Genomic DNA, 18,375 nt, shown 5'->3' with positions numbered 1-18,375 from the left:
CCCATCTGTCAGAGAGGTTGAGGTCACAGGGTACGTTGCCATTCCCTAATGGGGGAGAGACAGAGAGGTGAACACGGGAACCTCACGAGGACTTGGGAGCCAGTGCCGGGGTTGGAACCTGAGCCTCAGCTGGTGAATCTCTGGAGACTCAGTCTACCAAGCCCAAGGGAGAACTCAACTGGATCCAGCCATCTGAGAGTTTTGCCCATAGGAGCCAGACCATGTCCTCACAGTGAGAGGTGACAAAAATCCCCTCTGACTTCAAAAGGAGGGAAAATTAGCCAGTTAAAAAAAACAACAACAACAACAGAAAAAAAAAAAAAAAAAAAACACAACACACTAGGTCATTCTAGTCCCACCGGAACCTGACCTTAGGACCACCATTTTAGGACCATCTCACCTAATCAGCTGAGGGAAGCAAAAACACCTAATGCCAGCCACGTAGTTTTCTTGTCCCACCTTGGGGAGTGAAACAGAAAAGCCTGAGGGTGTGTGTGGAACTCAGGGACTGGGTGCAGGTTCTCTCAAGCCTGAGGTTCAGGGCCAGAGAGTCAGCTCAGCTGGCAAAGTGATGACTTAGGGTTCACGAAGTCCCGAGTTCAATCCCCAGCACTTCATAAACTGGTATGCATAGTGACAGAGGATCAGGAGTTCAAGATCATGCTTGGCTACATAGCTGGCTAAGGCCAGCCTGGGCTACATGAGACCGCCCCTCCCCCAGAGCCTGAGACCCACTCAAGATAATATTTCTCCCCCCACCCCACTTCACACCTTTCCTTTAAAAGTTGATTATGATTTATGGCTGCTACTTTGCCCTTGCCTGTGTGGTCTGTCTTTCCACAGTCAAACACAAAGGCAGGATGAAAGGCAGACTGCATGTGAGAGACCGAACAGACACCAGAGCCAGGCTCAGGGATGCCCAGGTTATAGGCGTTATCAGATCAGAGATTTTAAAAGCCCACCTATTATTAATGTACTACATAGACTCTAAAGCAGCAGCAGCAGCAGGGACCAGTCTCTGTCCCCACATTGGCTGGTCATCTGATGAGACACTCCGGGTTTTCCCCAGGAAAGGCTTTCCCTTTTTCTGCTTCTTAGAGTGCAAACACAAACCATGCCAACAGGGGGCACTCCTACTATGTTCCATCATGGCTAATAGGCTTTCCAACGTCACTGAAATGGTCTCTTTTTTTTTACAGACACAGGAAAGCAGCAAAGACTTCTTGTTGTTTTAAAAGCAAGTTTAGCAACTGAATTTGTGAACAGGAGGGGGTGCCAGGAGGGAGATTTTTTTTTCTCTACACCATATTTTCATGGGAAAGGAAAAAATCAAAGAAGAACAGAGGTGTGGAAAGCAATACAATGAAAATTTAGTGTCAGCTGGACAGGCCCTGGAAGTTGCTTTTGATCTTGTTTTATGTCTTTCTTTCCTTCTTTCTTTCTCTGTCCCTTCCTCTCTGTCTATGTATTTATCTATTACTGTGTGGCAGGGGGTGCATGTGTACCGAGGCTCACGTGGAGGCTGGAACAGGAGGTGCAGGGGGGCACAGGCAGCTGCCTCACTCCACTGGCTGACTAGCTGCCAGGCTGAGGGCTGGTTCATTCTGTCCCTCAGTTCCAAGGTCATTGCAGAAGCAGCAGGCAGGTGCTGCTTCTTGAGGATGAGACCACAGGTTTTTATTTTATTTTATTTTATTTTATTATTTCCTCCTTCATAATTTCAAAAATCACCTAAGATTTGACAACAAACAGCTATAGTTTTATAGCCCCACCCACAACTTGTTTCCAATGGAGGAAACTGGACTGGAAGGCAGAGAAATGTTCAGCTGAGATCCACGGAGTAAGGCCAGCCGAGGTGCCTGTCGCAGGCCACATAGGCTCCATGCAGGAAGAAGTCCTAAAGGGGCATCAACTACATATGCCTGGCATCCCAGAACACCTGGGCAGGCTCCCTTCTATCCTTGCTTTCCACCACATGTCTGCTCCTGAAGTGTCCATTTCCCATCTCCACAGCCCAACTGGATTCAGCTTTCGGGGCACAGCAACGCTGTCCCGCCCAGTGGGGAAGGGAGCTGTAAAGCCCTGCATCCCCCAGTCGGATTGTCCACTGCCCACATCCTCTGACCAGTGAAGACCCTTTACTTGTCCCCGTAGGTGAGCTCTATGATCTCCTGCCTTGGCCCTAACCCTGCACCCAAGTTCATTTTTGAGTGCCGGGGTGGGGGAGTGGGGAGTGAGGGGGTGGCAGGGGGGGAGGGGGGAGCCTGCATAATGCTTATCTTTGTAGTTCTGGGACTAACCTCAGTCATAAGCATACTGTACTTCCAATCAGTGACAGACACAGAGAAGGGTGACAATCCTATCCTAAAAGGACATACTCTGTGTTGTGGGAGCCACAGTGCTTACCATCACCTGTGGTCTTAACCTACTCAATGCCAGGAAATACTTCGGGGGTGTGACAACCAAACTCTGTGAGCATTGCCAACTGCTCCCTGTGGAGCAAAGGTGCTTCCTGCTGCGACCCACTGAGAAAGATTGATAAGGGATTTTCATGAGGCCCCTCGGAGTAGCTAGGGATGCCCATCTGACGGATGAGCAAGGCAAGGCTTGTAAAGAGCTTTTGTGGAAACTGAGTCCTGTACCCCAGCTTCCAAATTCTAAGGCTAAGTGCTCACCCCCACACCCTCCTAGAGTCCTCTGAGGACCCCAGCAAAAATCTTTGCTTCTTCTCTTTGGTGTATTAGAGGCAGCTCTGATGTGTCTCTGTCCCACCCCAGTGGCCTGTGTTAGGTTTTGACCCCCCTGCCCCCCGGCTGGCCTGCTGGTCCATGGAGGGTGGATCTCAGGCTGTCACTGAACAGCCCCCATCACATCTTCTTCAGCTCCTTCGGCTCCTCCCCGTGCTTGAACACGCTGATGGTGACCTGGCCTGTTTCTGAGCCATACTTGTTCTTGACGAAGATTCCATAGCGCCCACTGTCTTCGCTGGTGACCCGGTCAATGGTGACGGTGACCTCGGTACCCTTCACATCCATGTGGTACCGGTCAGTGAAGGAGACAGGCTGGTCGTTCTTTAGCCAGGAGATTTCAGGGGAGGGGTCTCCTGAGATGACGCAGGTCAGGCACAGGGTCTGTTTTGGTGGACGGGAAGGAAACAATTTTACTTCCTTGTAACCTGGACTCTGCACTCACCTTTATGCACTGGAGAGCTACTAGTACAGACAGCTTATTCTGAACAAAGTGTGTGTATGTGTGTGTGCGCGTGCGTGCGCGAGCATGTGGGCATGCATGTATTTGTGTGTTTTAAAAACAAGGTGAGCACGGTGGCACATCCCTGTAATCCCAGCACTCAGGGAGGCAGAGGCAGGCAGATCTCTGTGAGTCCAAGGCTAGCCTGGTCTACAAAGCGAGTCCAGGACAAGCAAGGCTACACAGAGAAACCCTGTCTCGAAAAACCAAAAAATCCAAACAAAACAAAACAAAACAACCCCCAAACCCCTCTAAGGTTTCATGTACCCTAGACTGGCCTTGAACTGGCTAGGTAGCTGAGGGTGACCTTGAACTTCTGTCTTCCTGTCCCCACACCCTAAGGGCTGGATACAGGCAGGCCCAGTTTTCTGCAGCACTGGAGGTTGCATAACCCCACCTTTCTCCAACCCTCAACTTTTTACAGGAAAAGTTACTGGAAAAAATCTTAGATATTCTTTAGTAATGGCCTACCCCGAATGACCTGCACTTTGCAATTTTTGTCTTTGGTAAGATATACGTGGTTGTGACATTACCGCACAAGTAAGATTATAATTTGTAAAAAAAAAATTGTGTATGATGCCAGGCAGCAGTGGCACATGCCTTTACTCCCAGCACTTGGGAGGTAGAGGAAGGAGAGATCTCTGAGTTGGAGGCCAGCTTGAGATACAGAGTGAGTTCACAACAAAATTGTGTATGAGTGTTTGCCTGCACATGTGTGTATGTGTGTATGTACGAGACATATGTGCAGTGCCCTTAGGAGTCAGAAAAGGGTATTGGATCCCCTCAAAGTGGAGTTACAGATGCTTGTAAGCCATCATCGGGGTGCTAGGAATTGAACCTGGGTCCTCTGGAAGAGTAGCTAATTCTCTTAAATGCTGAACCACCTCAGCCCCTAAGACTGTACTGCTTAGACACAAAGGCTTGTGGGTTGAGTGTGGAGGTTCTTGAGTGAGGCCTCAGGCAGCACATCGCATAATGATCAACTCACAGGCTCTGGAAGTGGGCTGCTAGGCTAAGAACCTCAGCCCTGCCCATCACGCTGTGTGACTTTTCCAGTCCCTTAACCACTCTGGGTCTCCGTTTCCTCAGCCGTCAATACCCTATATCCAGTGGTTGCCTCAGGGGCAAAATGAGCGGGGATATGTACTAATGTATACTGGTAGTCAGCACAAAGCAAACACCAGACAGGCTTTAGAAAACACTGCAGCTTTTAGGGGTCACCTAGTTAAACTCTTGTGGAAGCCAGAGTCACAGGTGGCAGGCTCCCGCCAAGGCTTGTCTATAGATGGGACAGAGCCAGGTTGAGCACAGGGGTCTGACACCAGGCTCTGGTTTTCCTTGATACACATGTGATCATGGTGTCACGTGGCCAGCTGTGGCAGGTCCAGCCTCTCTGCCAGCCCGTGACCTTTGGCTCTTCAATGCATAGCATTCTACTGTAGCATGACCAGAAAGGGATCCTCGGAGGAACACAAGCATGGGGCGGCTGGCTGTGGGCTGGGAGGAATGGTACCTTATCTTCCATGATGGTGGCCACATCTGGCAGGCCCCTCACCACTTTAGCCCGATCTGGAATGAAGAGAAATCATGTGAGGGGTGAAGTCCTGCCAGCTGCCCTCCCGCTGCCCTGCCCTGTAGCTTTCTTCAAGTAGAGGGTTCGTATCAAGGAGGCTTCTTTCTAGTTCTTTCCTCAACATCTCGTCCCATGCTCCTTGTCTCCCCAGGTGGAAGACATGATATGCGAGCTGTTTTTGCCACAGAGTTGAGGTCACCATCATCAGTGGTACCCAGGAGATGGTGAATAGCATCTGTCCTCAAGAGAAAGATGCTGAACAGATTGCTCTGAACTAGAGCTGACAATTCTACCCAACATACCTTCTCTCTGACCAAGTGGAGGGGAGAGCCAAGAAGGGGACCAGGGAAAGTGACATCTTTTGGGAAACCCTGACTGGTCCAAGGAGAATCCTGGTGGCCACAGGAAGACAGTGTGGCTATGACTTACTAAGCAGAGAGTCAAATGTGTCCCTCATATTGCATTGGAGGCCCTGGGGAGACCTAGCCCATGTGTCCCAAATGCACAAAAAGCCTGGTGCAGGTGGCTGCTGTCCAGTGGAAGGGAGAAGGCCCCTGAGTCAGACAGTGAAGGCCCCAGGGATGGACACTGTCGTGGCTGGGAATTTGCACCAGCTTTCCACAGCTGAAGGAGGTGACCCCATTCTCTCATTGCCTCCAACCTCTCAAGGCCCAGCAATCACACGTGGTCAAGTTCAAATTCCTTCTGTGGGAGTCCCAGACGGGAGGGGACATTTGTGTTGGGCATACAACTAGGTGGTGCTGTGAGGGTCCCTTCTGGCTTGAGCACACGAGAGGCTGCCTTCTGGCTCTGCTGGCTTCTCCAAGGTCAGCTGACAGTGCACGGTCACTTGGAACCTTGGATTGTCAGGACGGCAGTTATGTATCCAATGCCTGTCCTTCGTGTTACTCGGGGAGAGTAGAAACAATCATGCAGAGAGAGAGGCACCCACATCTCTGTGTTGATGGTCCTGCAGTGTCCTTGATGCTCATAGCAGTCTATGTCCCTCTCTTGTCAGGCTGGGCAGGCTGTGGGACTCTGGGGGGCAGCCCCTGTCCTTCACCGGAGTCTATTTCCCATCACTGGGCCAGGGGAACCTGAGAGCTATTCTCCCAACACTGGGCTTTTTCCTTTTCTTTTTTTTAGACAGGGTTTCTCTGTGTAGCCTTGGCTGCACGGGGCTGTTTAAAGCTGCCGAGGTTGGGGGGAGGGCTCATAAGTGGGACAGATTTGAACATGGATTGGTGGCAGCTTCCCAGGTATCTCAGGAACCTTGTCACATTTCCCGAGCCTGGGACTGATTCTGGGTTAGAGCCACCATCCCTCCCCGATCCCCTTCACAAGCCTCAGTTTCAGGTTCCAGGCCATCCCCTTTCTATGGCCCACTCGGGAAGCCTAGCCCAGCCTCCGGGTTCCCACCGAGGGCTGTGTGTACCTACTTGGCACCAGACCCACACCAGGCCTGCCCAGCTGACTTCCAGTAGCCCCTGGTTCCTCATCCAGCTGTCTTTTTACACCTAGCACCCAGGTGTCCCCAGAGCCTGCTGAGGAGACTTGGGCAGTCTGACAGGAGACCGGGGTTCTAGAGAAGACGATCTAGACTCAGGAACATGCGGAAGGAGACCACCAGGCACTCACTCTTCTCAATGACAGCCAAGGCCCTGAAAGATAGAAAGGGGCACAGTGTGGTCGCATGTGACTTCTCTCACTGTGTGAGATGAGGAAGGTGGGGTTGGCTAGGGTTCCCAGTTGGGGGCCTAGAAACAGTCGCTTTATGCCTGAGTGAGGCCGTGATTCACAGGGAGAGTGTAGGAAAACTTACTTCAGTCGCTGGTGCTCTGCCAGGGCATCATCAAAAGCTGTAGGGCAAAGAAGACAGGACAGGGCTGAGAGGGGACTGTCTCTAGCTTCCCTCCCCACTCCAGGAGTTTCACAGGGCAGGGAGAGCCTCCCAGCAGGCCTCTGGGATTTTCTTTTATCTTTTTTTTTTTTTTTTCTGGTTTTTCAAGACAGGGTTTCTCTGTGTAGCCTTGGCTGTCCTGGACTTGCTTTGTAGACCAGGCTAGCCTCGAACTCACAGTGATCTGCCTGCCTCTGCCTCCCGAGTGCTGGGATTAAAGGCATGTGTCACCACTCCCAGCTTTTTGTTTTATTGTTTTGAGACAAGTTCCTTCTATGTAGCCAAGGATGGCCTGACTGAACTTGTTTTCCTCCTGCCTCCACCTCCTCCGTGTTGATTGCAGGGATGTGCCACCCTGTCTGACTTCATCATAGAATTTTCCTTTAACATTTTTCCGTTGTTGTTGTTGTTGTTTTTAATTTGTGTGTGGATGTGAAGGTCGGAGGACGACTTCACATGGCCGGGTCTCTTCTACTTTTATGTGGGTTCTAGGGCTTGAACTCAGGGCATCAAGTTTGCTTACCGAGTGGCTTTAACCCTGAGGCATCTCGTTACCCCTCCATCCTTTGTAGTAGGACGAAGTTCCAGGCAGTGTGGGCTGGTCTCAAACTTACCCTGTAGCTGAGGATGACGCTGAACTCCTGGTCCTCCTGCCTTCGAGCATAGGCTAGAGATGTGTGCCACGGTGCCTAACCCCATGGGACTGTCTAGACAGGTCTCTCAGCAGACAGACTGACAGACAGGAGGGTGGCTCACCTTGGCCAGACAAGTCTGCTGAGAGCTGCCGGACTTCCTTCCCTGCGGTTATCTCCAAGGTGTATTTGCCTTTGTCCGAGTCCTTGGGGTCCAGGATGTGGAGCCAGATCTCATCCAGGGTGGTGCCCGCCCTTACCCGGTCGCCACTCTCCAGACGCTTGTCTCTGAAGGCAAAGGCAGGGAAACACTAGGGTCACTGAGGGTCTGACCCCCCCCACCCCACCCCGTCCACATCCCCTCTTTTGGGATGTTGTTTTCAAGTGGGGGCCTGAGACGTATGACCATCCACCAGGTAGTTGCAATAGATCCACTCACCCACTCATTGTTCAGAGCTTCAATCGTCTGACCATTCACTCAGCAGCTAACCACCCTTCCCTTCCTTCCTTCCTTCCTTCCTTCCTTCCTTCCTTCCTTCCTTCCTTCCTTCCTTCCTCCCCAAATCCCATGGCAGATCAACTGCATACAAAACCTGAGTCTCTATCTGTCCTGCAGGCTGGGACAATGAGCAAATGGCACTCCTGCAGCAGTGACCTCCAGCTTTTGGTACTCATCCCTGCAGCAGTGACCTCCCACTCTTGTACTCACCCCTGCAGCAGTGACATCCCACTCTTGGCAGTCACTCACCCCTGCAGCAGTGACCTCCCCCTCTTGTACTCACCCCTGCAGCAGTGACCTCCTGCTCTTGGCAGTCACTCACCCCTGCAGCAGTGACCTCCCGCTCTTGGCACTCACCCCTGCAGCAATGACCTCCTGCTCTTGGCACTCACCCCTGCAGCAGTGACCTCCTGCTCTTAGCACTCACTCACCCCTGCAGCAGTGACCTCCCGCTCTTAGCACTCACCCCTTCACCTCTTCATTCCCATTTTAACGCCCTCAGCGTTTCTGCCCAGTCACTCTCTCCTAACTTGAGAAACCAGGTTCCTTCTCTCCTTAGATCTCATCCACAAAGACACGCAGTCCTGGTGTTCTGTTGCCTATGCCTCTTGTTGCAGGGCTCAGAAAGTCATCCCGAAGCTTTCTGCAGCCCTCGCTCTCTCTTACTGCACATATTTTCCCAAGTCAGTCCCGGCTTCCCTATGGGATGGGTGCAGCCAAGTCAGCTTCGCAAGGCTGAGGCATACACTTGAAAAGAAGCTCTGGAGCCGGGCATGGTGGCGCATGCCTTTAATCCCAGCACACGGGAGGCAGAGGCAGTTGGATCGCTGTGAGTTCGAGGCCAGCCTGGTCTGCAAAGCGAGTCTAGGACAGCCAAGGCTACACAGAGAGATCCTGTCTCAAAAAACAAAACCAAACAAACAAACAAAAACCAAACAACAACAACAAAACTCTGGGGAGATCGTATTCTTATTTTATTTTGTTTTGTGTTTTTTCGAGACAGGGTTTCTCTGTGTGACTTTGTAGACCAGGCTGGCCTCGAACTCACAGCGACCTTCCTGAGTGCTGGGATTAAAGGCAAGCACATGGTTTCCCTTCCACATCTCTCTCTGCCCAAACCCACCTACCGATCCTGGCTACCTGGGTTTGCCAAGGCTGCAGAGGCCCCACAAGTGCACCATCACTCTAATGACCGACTCTTCCTGATCCCTGCATCTGGGCTAAGACCTTTTCCTTTGCCCATGGCTTGGGACTGAGGCTCGTGGGAGGATTAGGCAGCGGGTGGAGGAGAAATCCTAAAGGCACATGCGCACGACCTTCTGGTTTGCTAAGGCAAGGGCAAGGCCAACCTACTTGTGGAACCAAGCGGTCTTCATGTACTCCACGTTGTAGTATTTGACCTTGCTGAAGAGCCGGATCCCCTCTTCAGTCCCCTGGATTTTCAGAGGAGTTGCAGAGAGAGCTGAGGATGCAGAGGCCAAAGGTGAGTCTCCTCTGAGGACATTCGAGTGGCATGTTTTGGGCCCAGCCTGCTTGTGGGAGCCACATTACTACGCCTTACTGTGTGTGTGTGTGTGTGTGTGTGTGTGTGTGTGTGTGTGTGAGCACGGGGTTTCCATCCCCGTCACCAGGGGCAGGTGCCAGATCCATCCCCACCGCTAAGGCTGCTGGAGGAATCCTTGGAGGCCCCTCGGCATTGGGCCAAGGTTAAGGCAAAGAGGAGGGCGAACTCACTTACCGCCGATCCTGCCCAGCTCAGTGAAGACCGCCTCCAGGGCTGGAGAGAGACGAAATGGTCAGCTGGGTGGGTTCCCTTACGGATGTCCAGGGGTGGTGGAGAAGGATGTTCAGAACCCCGCTGAGAGTGGAAACTTGGGAATGGGAGGGGTTCTTGGGTGGTGAGTGATGGAGGGATCAGGCCTGGATTAACTGTGTCATACCTTTGCAGCACAGATCAGGTCCCTGCCAGTGGCTGGCTGTGCAACCTTGGACAACTCACTTACCCTCTCTGTGCCTCTGTTTCCCCAAGTGACACGGAGAGCCCATAAATCTTAGGCCCCATGCCATACCACCATCTCTTGCTCCCCGTGTGACCTCCCCACAGCCCTGGCGACTCCTCTCTGATGTCACCAGGTCCCTACCTTCACCCGTGAGGTCCAGGATCGTGTCATCTTCCCCTCTGTCGTCAGAAACCACAGCTCTGTAGATTCCCTGGTTTTCTTTGGAAAACTACAGAAGAGGATGACAGTGTGTGCAAAGGTTCCCAGAGGGAGAGGTGACAGCCAGTCAGGAGGGCCCAGGTCCCACCCCTGTGTGGCCTCTGTCAGCTATGAAGTTGGTGGGTCTAGGGAGTGGGTGCATGTGTGTGTGTGTGAGTGTGTGTGCATGTGTGTGTGTGCATGTGTGTGTGTGAGTGTGTGTGCATGTATGTCTGAGAGCGTGTGTGTGTGTGTGTGTGTGTGTGTGTGAGTGTGTTTGTATGTGTGAGAGGATTTGTATGTTTGTGAGTGAACGTCTTTGTATGGGCGTGAATGACTATGTGTGAGGGAATGTGTGCGTGAGTGTCTGAGAGTGTGTGAGTGTGTGTGTGAGTGTACATATGTGTGTGAGTGTGTTTGTATGTGTGAGAGGATTTGAATGTATGTGAGTGTACATATGTGTGTGAGTGAATGTGTTTGTATGGGTGTGACTATGTGTGTGTGAGTGTGTGTGTGTGTGTGTGTGTGTGTGTGTGTGTGTACTGAGGGCAGACATAGTGAGCACTCTGTCTCACTTCCCACCTGGCTCCTTGGGGCCCTGGCCAGCTCAGCACGTGGAGCCTGGGCAGAGCTTGTCTGGACAAGAATGTTCCTCTCCCTGAGCAAGGGTCCCTGGCAGGTCCCCGGCAGGAAGCGTGTTTCCCTCGGCTCAGAACATGCAGTCCTTCTGGCATGTCTGTGCGGTCTTTTAAATCCAGAGCATGTGTGCTGGGGCCGCCTCACGTGCAAGGCAAGGCATCTAAGCTCACCCTTGGTTCAGGGCTGTGCTTTTGAGGCGAGAAGCAGAGGCCAGAAGTGACATCTCATCAGAAGGCTATTCCTTCGGGCTCCTCAAAGGTCCCTCTCACCCAGGCTACCTCCACATAGTAACTTTGGGGATCCAAGGTAGAGGTAGGTTTTTCCCCTAAAAGTCAACAATCCTTTCTTTCTTTTTTCTTTTTTTTTTTTCCGAGACAGGGTCTCTCTGTGTAGCCTTGTCTGTCCTGGACTCTCTTTGTAGACCAGGCTGGCCTCGAACTCACAGCAATCTCCCTGCCTCTGCCTCCCGAGTGATGGGATTAAAGGCGTGCCCCACCACGCCCGGCTCAACAATCCTTTCTTTTCTTTCTTTCTTTTAACCTACAGAAGGCCATAAAGTCCCCAGTGATATTGGGGTAACTCTGGAGAGAGCAAAGGCCCCGAGAGTGGGCACTGGGGTGGACAGGAGACCAGGCATGCCTCAGCCTTGTAGAACAGACATGGCTGCCCTCACTGGGGAGTGATTTCTGACCCTACCCTAGCCACATGTCCTTGAACTTCATCTGTCCGAGCCTCGGTTTACCCATCTGTGGAGCAGCTCTGGTGTCCTTGCTGTCCATGTGCCCCAGGGACTGCCAGGACCCAGGGATCAATACTAGGAAAGACAGAAAGCTCCGCCCCCTGCATTGACTCCATGAATACAAAGCACTCACCGAATGCCACGCCCCTGTTGAGGAGCATGCTTAATTAACAGTGACAAAGGCTGACAAGATCAAGGGCGGAGGAGAAGACCCTGGACTTGATATATTCTTCCTAGTAGGAACCCGTGATCAATTGTCCAGTGTCCCCAGCACCTGCCAGAGGCTCTGGAACTCTGCGTCAGAGAGAGGCACCTGGCAGGTGGGCGTCAGCTTTGCATTTCTCTGCCAGCCAGCCTTAGTCCTGGGGCTGTGTGGAGGGACCCAGGAAAGAACCGAGCTCCAAGCCTGCTTTTCTCTGGGCCTGCCTCATTGGGGGACATAGTTCCTGTCCTCAACCCTAGACTGGGCAGGGAGCTCACAGAGACAGAGCCAGTGACTCGCCTAAGGTTGCACAGCCTAGTATTTTCCAGGCCTGGATCCTGAGGCAGGAAAAATCAGTAACAAGTAACACTGGGCCAGTCTTTTGAAACTTGTATGTCTTTGTTTTTAATGTTAATTTTGAGTTTTTGAAAAAAAAAATTGCATACATTGGGTTTTGTTTTGTTTTTCAAGACAGGGTTTCTCTGTGTGCTCTGTGTCCTGACACTCATCTTGTAGGCCAGGCTGGCCTCAAATTCACAAAGATACCCCTGCCTCCCCCACCCCCCACCGTTGCCTCGCAAGTGCTTGGATTAAAGGAGTGAGCTATTACGCCTGGCTTTAATTTTTTTTTCCCCATTGAAAGTTGCATGTAGCTTAGGCTGGCCCCAAACACCTTACATAGCTTGTACATTTGGTTTATGTGGTGTCGGAGATCAAACCCAGGGCATTGTGCATGCTAACCAAGCTATTTACCACCTGAACTACATTCCTAGGTCCTGGCATTTATCTCTTATAAAACATTCTCTTTAAACATTTTATGTATATGGGCGAGTGCTTGCTTGCTTTGTATGTCTGCGCACCACGTGCATGTAGTGCCCACGGAGGCCAGTAGAAGGCGAACTGGAGCTACAGACAGCTGTGACCGGCTGTCCTTGTGTGGGTGCTAAGAACTGGAATTTGGGGACCGCTGCAAGAGCAGCTCCCCATCCCCTCTATCTATCTTGTCTGGGCCCTGGCGCTCCTGTGTGACCAGCTCCACTCAGGCTCTGCCCAGTGCTCTTGGCTACTGAGCGGGGTAAGGCCCGAGGCCCAGCTGTGCTTACCTCCTCAATGCAGTGATGTCCATCTCCGGTCTGTGGGTTGTACTGTCCCCCCGGCGCCTCTTTCTTTTGGAAGAGCCACTGAAAGCGAGTCTCCTTCTTGGTGTTGGTTACCTGAGGAGGACAGAGCATGAGGGGACTTCACCAGGCTTTCCATTTTAAAATAAAACCCAGGGCTGAAGAGATGGCTCTGTGGTTAAGAGCACTGCCTGCTCTTCCAAAGGAACCTTGTTCAACTCCCAGCACCCACATGACAGCTTACAACTGTTTATAACTCCAAGATCTGATACCCTCACCCCAATGCACATAAACTAAAAAAAAAAGAAAAGAAAAAAAAAAAAAAAGAAGAAGCTAGGCGGTGGTGGCACACGCCTTTAATCCCAGCACTTGGGAGGCAGAGGCAGGCAGATTGCTGTGAGTTTGAGGCCAGCCTGGTCTACAAAGTGAGTCCAGGACAGCCAAAGCTACACAGAGAAACCCTGTTTTGAAACCCCCCCCCAAAAAATAAATAAATAAAATAGTTTAAAATAAACCCGTTTTCCTTTACGCAGCCCCTCCCATGTGACCCTCTGTGACTTGGGCACTAAAGCCAGCTGACCCCTCCCTTACACTCATCTGCTGGCCTCTGGGTCCTGACTTTTTCTCTGTTTTCCTTGTAAATACCTGAAGGCCTCTAAATGAAGTCAGATGTCACCTTCTCCAGGAAGCCCTTTGGAAGCATCCCAGAGTGCCTCTCCTGCCCCATAACTAATGAACTTCCTGAGTGTTGGGATGTCTCCTGAATCTGGTCAAGCATAAGGCACACTGTTTGAGTAGTTCTGCCCTGTGCTGTGGGTGCCCAGAGGCCTAAGGGAACTAGGTATGCCCAGCACCTTACTGAGTGCTGGTGGCTTTCTTCTTAGAAAGCATCGGCTGGTGGGGGGCATACACACACACACACACACACACACACACACACACACACACACACGCATATTCTCAAAGGAGCTGCGAGATGCTGGAAGGGCCTGGGCTTGGGAGTCAGGGTGACGTGGTTGGGACTTGGGCCCCTGTCCTCTTTGTGTCCTCAGCTGTCTCCCCTACTGTTTTCCTCCTCTCTGAGGTGGCGTGATAAACCATGGGTGACTGTGAGGCAGGTGAAATTAAGTCACACCTTGGTGAAGAGACAAGGGAGATTAAATCATACCTCAGTGCACTGAGCAGTGTCTGGTCAAGGGTTATAATAAACACAGGGAGCCCCTTCAACATAGCTCCCAGACCCTCTGAGGCCCTGGGGAGATCTACCTTAAGGCTGACGCAACACGCAACACAATGCAACGTGTGCGTGTGTGTGTGTGTGTGTGTGTGTGTGTGTGTCCTCTTTTGCCCCGGGCCCCTTTACAGCTGTGGGATCAGCCAGGCACGGGAGATAGAATTCCAAGACACAGGTGACGCCTCTGGGTTGATGACAGAGTTGGCAGGGTTGGCAGTGGGGTTGAAGACTTACCTTGCATGTCAGAATCACTCTGCAGTCCTCCGTGACCTGCCACTTCAAAGGCTCCTGGAAATAGGGACCTGCAAGGGACAAGACAGAACATACCCGCGAGTCTTGAGCTTTAGGAGGAGCCAGGGCGCCACCTCGTGGCTAGACAGGGAACACCAACTAGGCAGGAGACTGCCAAAGACCCTGCTCTCTAAGCCGAGGGCAAGGACTGAGGAGAAGCGAGGGGCTTGGGGTCCCCTTAAATGAAAAGAGCTTTTAAGGCGGCGCTGCCTTCTCGGGCTGAGAAAGTGAAGTTTTGTTCTGTCATCAGGGCAGGACTTGACCAGATCGTGGTGACTCTCCCTGGATGGATTGGCATTTTCCAGAACCGATCAACGGCCCCTTCCTTACCTTGCTTTCTCTTCCAGTCTCTTCTCTTCGCGTCCGCTTTCCTTAGAAGCGCGTCAAAATCTGTGAAGACATCGGGAGGAAGCGGCGTGAGTGGAGAGAGCTGTGAGCTGAGAGGCTCGGGACGGTGCGAGCTGGTGGGGGGCGTGTGCTCCAGGGAGGAGCAGAGCCAGGCTGACCGTCATCCACCAGGGCTAGCGTGATCTGGTTCTTGGCTTTTCCATCCTGGAGCTGGGCGGTGTACGACCCCTTGTCATCTTCGGACAGTTGCTGGATGATAACTTCCACCAGGCCCTTCTCTCGCTCAAAGTTGATCTTCCGGTTCTGGAGGAACAAATTCCTGTCAACCTCCAGGGACTGAGGGAGGGTAACCTTTTCCTGCTTGAATAGACCAGGACTCCCCAGCGTCCCGAGTTTCAATTAATTATAATTTAATAATAAGTTCTATTCCTGTGCTGTGTCACATTGTTGGTTATTTTTAATTTCCACTTTAAAAAATAATTTAACTTAAAAGTCATTACATTTTAAGTATGTGTGTGTGTGTGTGTGTTTGTATTGTGGAGGGAACGCTTAGACCGCTGAACATGTGTGGAGGTCAGAGAACTACTTGTGGAAGTCAGTTCTGTGTTCTTCTTCTATTACGTGGACCCTGGGGATTGAGTTAGTGCCTTCAGACTTGGTGGCAAGTGCCTTTACCCACTGGGCCACCACACCTGGCCACTCCCAGTTTTTTTTATTTAAAAGACTTATTTTTAGTTTATGTGTATGGGTGTTTTGTCTGCATGCCTGTGTACCAGTAGCACATGCAGTGCCCAAGGAGGCCAGAAGAGGGCATCAGATCCTCTAGAACTGGTGGGAGCTGTCACAGCTGTGCAGGGAACCTGGGTGTCCTTGGCAAGAGCAGCCACTGCTTCTAACCACTGAGCCACCTCCAGCCCTCAGGGCTCTCTTTTTCTTCCTTCCTTCCTTCCTTCCTTCCTTCCTTCCTTCCTTCCTTCCTTCTCTCCTTCTTTCTTTCTCTCTCTCTTTCTTTTAAGGCAGGGTCTCATGTACCCCTGGCTGGCCTCAAACTTGCCCTATAGCTGAGGATGACCCTGAACTTTCAATCCTTCTGTCTCTAACTCCTAACCGATGAGATTACAGGTTAGCACTACCCAGCATTCCTGTTACAGTTTCATACTGACACTCTAAAACTATAGTCATCACATTTCTTTCTCTTTCTTTCTTTCTTTTTCTTTTTGGCTTTGATTTTGCTTATTTCAAGACAGAGTTCTCTGTGTAGTCTCTGCTGTCCTGGAACTCACTCTGTAGACCAGGCTGGCCTCAAATTCAGAGAGCCACCTGCCTCTGATGCCCAAGTGCTGGGACTAAAGGCGTGTAACTTACAACCAGTCAGTCACTCATATTTTGCCGCACACTAACAGCTTACACGCTTTATTCTCTGCATTTAGGTCCTTACTACTCCTGGCTCTATTTGCACGTGTGGCTGAAGGGAACGAGCGGCTTGTGTACTTTGTAAGGATGGCGGGTGAGCCAAACAAGGCTCACGGAAGTCTCTAGACCAGTGGATCTAGTCCTTCTTTGTGCTCTGGTCCTTTCACACAGCTCCTCATGTCGGGGTGACCCCCAACCATAAAGTTATTTTGTTGCTACTTAATTGTAATTTTGCTACTGTTGTGAATTGTAATGTAAAGATCTGTGTTTTCCAATGGTCTTAGGAGATTCCTGCAGAAGGGCGGTGGGATCTCTAAAGGGGCTGGGACCCACAGCTTGGGAAACCGCTGCTTTAGACCTCACAGCACCGCTGATAGCGTGCGACAGGCTCCTTTTACACACCGCTTTCAAATATGCTCCCTGCTTTGTTCCTCTCGCTCCTGGGAAAACCTCCTGTGGTGTGCAGACACAGAGAGGGAGGCAGAGAGAGGGACACTGGCACCCATAGGGCTGCTCCCACATTCCCGCCACCTGTCTGATATTTACTCTGACCCAAACCATCACCCCTTTCTCTGGAAGATATATTTCCTCCCTCCCTCCCTCCTTTCTTTGGTTCTAACTCAGGGTCTAGCCACTGAGTTGCACCTCTGTCTCTAATCCACGTTTTTGGGTGACTGCTTTGCCATTTGAAGATGAAATTCACACTGGTGAATTTGTACTGTCTTGAGGCAGAAATCAATATGCGTTCAGGTAAAAACAATTGAATGTCAGTTGCCCATTCTGACAAATTTACTTACCTTCCCTATGCATTAAAATGGAAACAGTGCAATGCCCTTGTATAAGTATCATTAAAAAAAAAAAACAAAAACAAACCAACCTGTGTTGGGGGTGGAGGGATGGCTCAGTGGATAAGAGCACTGTCTGCTCTTCCAGGGGTCCCGAGTTCAATTCCCAGCAACCACGCCATGGCTCACAACAATCTATAATGTGATCTGGTGCCCTCTCCCGGCCTGCAGGCATATATGCAGATAGAGCTCTCATACATAAAATAAATTAAAAAACAAATAACCCTGTGTATGTTGGCGAGTAGATCCTTGGATACAATGGACTACCACTGACCTGCAGCCCCAGGCCCTTGCTCTGACTTGAAATGAGAGGGGGAAAAAGCAAAGGATCAAAACAGGAAAATGAACAAGCCGGTGTAAAGTGGCCAAGAGAAGAAAAACTCTTCCCTGAGTGTCTGTCAAGGTTAGAAAGCTGTCAGCCCGAGCGTAGGCTTCCACCTTAGGGATGCTGGGAAGGACACTTGAAAGTGGCAGTGGGTGTGAAAATGTCCCCCACTGCTTAGTAACAGCACCCCCCCATATACTGAAAGCCATTTGCGCGCGTGTGCGCGCGCGCACACACACACACATACACACACACGCCGCTGCTGGGACAGCCAAAGCGACAGCTATTTCTAAAATGACAGCTGGTCTCAAGCACCAACTCACAGGTGCGGAGGCTGGGGTAGGAAAGCCTCCCCCAGGGCTTGTGGTCACCATTTACCGGTGAGCTGAAAATCTCCTTCTCATTGAAGATGAGGTGCAACTCTGCTGCGGGCGACAGCTTCTCCACCTCCAGCCACAGCCGCACCTCACCTTGCTCGAGGATCTCCACGTTCCAGCCTGAGATCAGCTTGATGACTGGAAGACACAGGAAGGTGTGGGCGGGAGCCCTCTCCTCTCAGCACTTTCCTAGCCCCACCCCCTTGCAGGCTCCCCTTGCCTCCTTCCCCACCTCTGCCTCTCACAGCGCCTCCCAACATCAACCAGCTCTGCCCCGCCCACCTGCCCCACCATGCCCCGCCCACCTGCCCCGCCCTTGGCAGTGAATGGCGGGAGGGGGTGGTGGTGGTGGAATCTCTGTAGAGCCTGAGGGAGCTGGGCCTGGCTGGAGGTCTGTAAACTCTCTGTAGACTGAACTGATCTCAGAAACACATTTCCTCTTCAAGGGACCTTAAACACTGGAGTCTGGTCTTCACCTTGCCCGTTGTGACTTGGCTGGGCAGGGCCTGGGCAGGAAATTTGGAACAATTCCAGTATGTGATCAAGTGTCTGAGCTTAAGGATTCCACCATCCAGAGAGGGGAAGGCGGGGAAGTGGTTTAGATGCTCTCACGTCCAGATGTCTCAAGAGCTGATGAGGATGGCGGCGACGTAGTGGGGACAACAGCGATGGTGATGATGGCAATGATGGTGATTATGGTGGTGGTGGTGACAACGGTGGGGATAATGGGTGATGGTGGTCATGGTGGTGACAATAGTGATGACGAGGATGGGTGGTGATGATGGTGTTGAGG

At 51.5% G+C, this 18,375-nt stretch overlaps 1 protein-coding gene across 1 annotated transcript in view; it reads right to left on the bottom strand.

Annotated features, from left to right (window-relative positions):
* Positions 1 to 2,811: 2,811 nt before the first annotated feature.
* The window catches only part of Myom3 (myomesin 3), a 58,668-nt gene continuing 43,104 nt past the window's right edge, over positions 2,812 to 18,375 (bottom strand). Inside the window, exons 25-37 of the mRNA XM_051171947.1 lie at positions 17,584 to 17,720; positions 14,781 to 14,925; positions 14,605 to 14,664; positions 14,218 to 14,285; positions 12,735 to 12,845; positions 9,995 to 10,082; positions 9,592 to 9,630; positions 9,207 to 9,315; positions 7,479 to 7,642; positions 6,645 to 6,681; positions 6,461 to 6,483; positions 4,763 to 4,818; positions 2,812 to 3,131 (exon numbers count right to left, since the gene is read on the bottom strand). Of these exons, the coding sequence (XP_051027904.1) occupies positions 2,868 to 3,131; positions 4,763 to 4,818; positions 6,461 to 6,483; positions 6,645 to 6,681; positions 7,479 to 7,642; positions 9,207 to 9,315; positions 9,592 to 9,630; positions 9,995 to 10,082; positions 12,735 to 12,845; positions 14,218 to 14,285; positions 14,605 to 14,664; positions 14,781 to 14,925; positions 17,584 to 17,720 (1,301 nt within the window). The 3' untranslated portion in view covers positions 2,812 to 2,867. The remainder of the gene's footprint in view (positions 3,132 to 4,762; positions 4,819 to 6,460; positions 6,484 to 6,644; positions 6,682 to 7,478; positions 7,643 to 9,206; positions 9,316 to 9,591; positions 9,631 to 9,994; positions 10,083 to 12,734; positions 12,846 to 14,217; positions 14,286 to 14,604; positions 14,665 to 14,780; positions 14,926 to 17,583; positions 17,721 to 18,375) is intronic.

The sequence above is a fragment of the Acomys russatus genome, chromosome 29 (assembly GCF_903995435.1).
Source record: "Acomys russatus chromosome 29, mAcoRus1.1, whole genome shotgun sequence".
In the NCBI taxonomy this organism is placed as follows: domain Eukaryota; kingdom Metazoa; phylum Chordata; class Mammalia; order Rodentia; family Muridae; genus Acomys; species Acomys russatus.
This window is presented reverse-complemented; position numbering and strand designations above follow the sequence as displayed.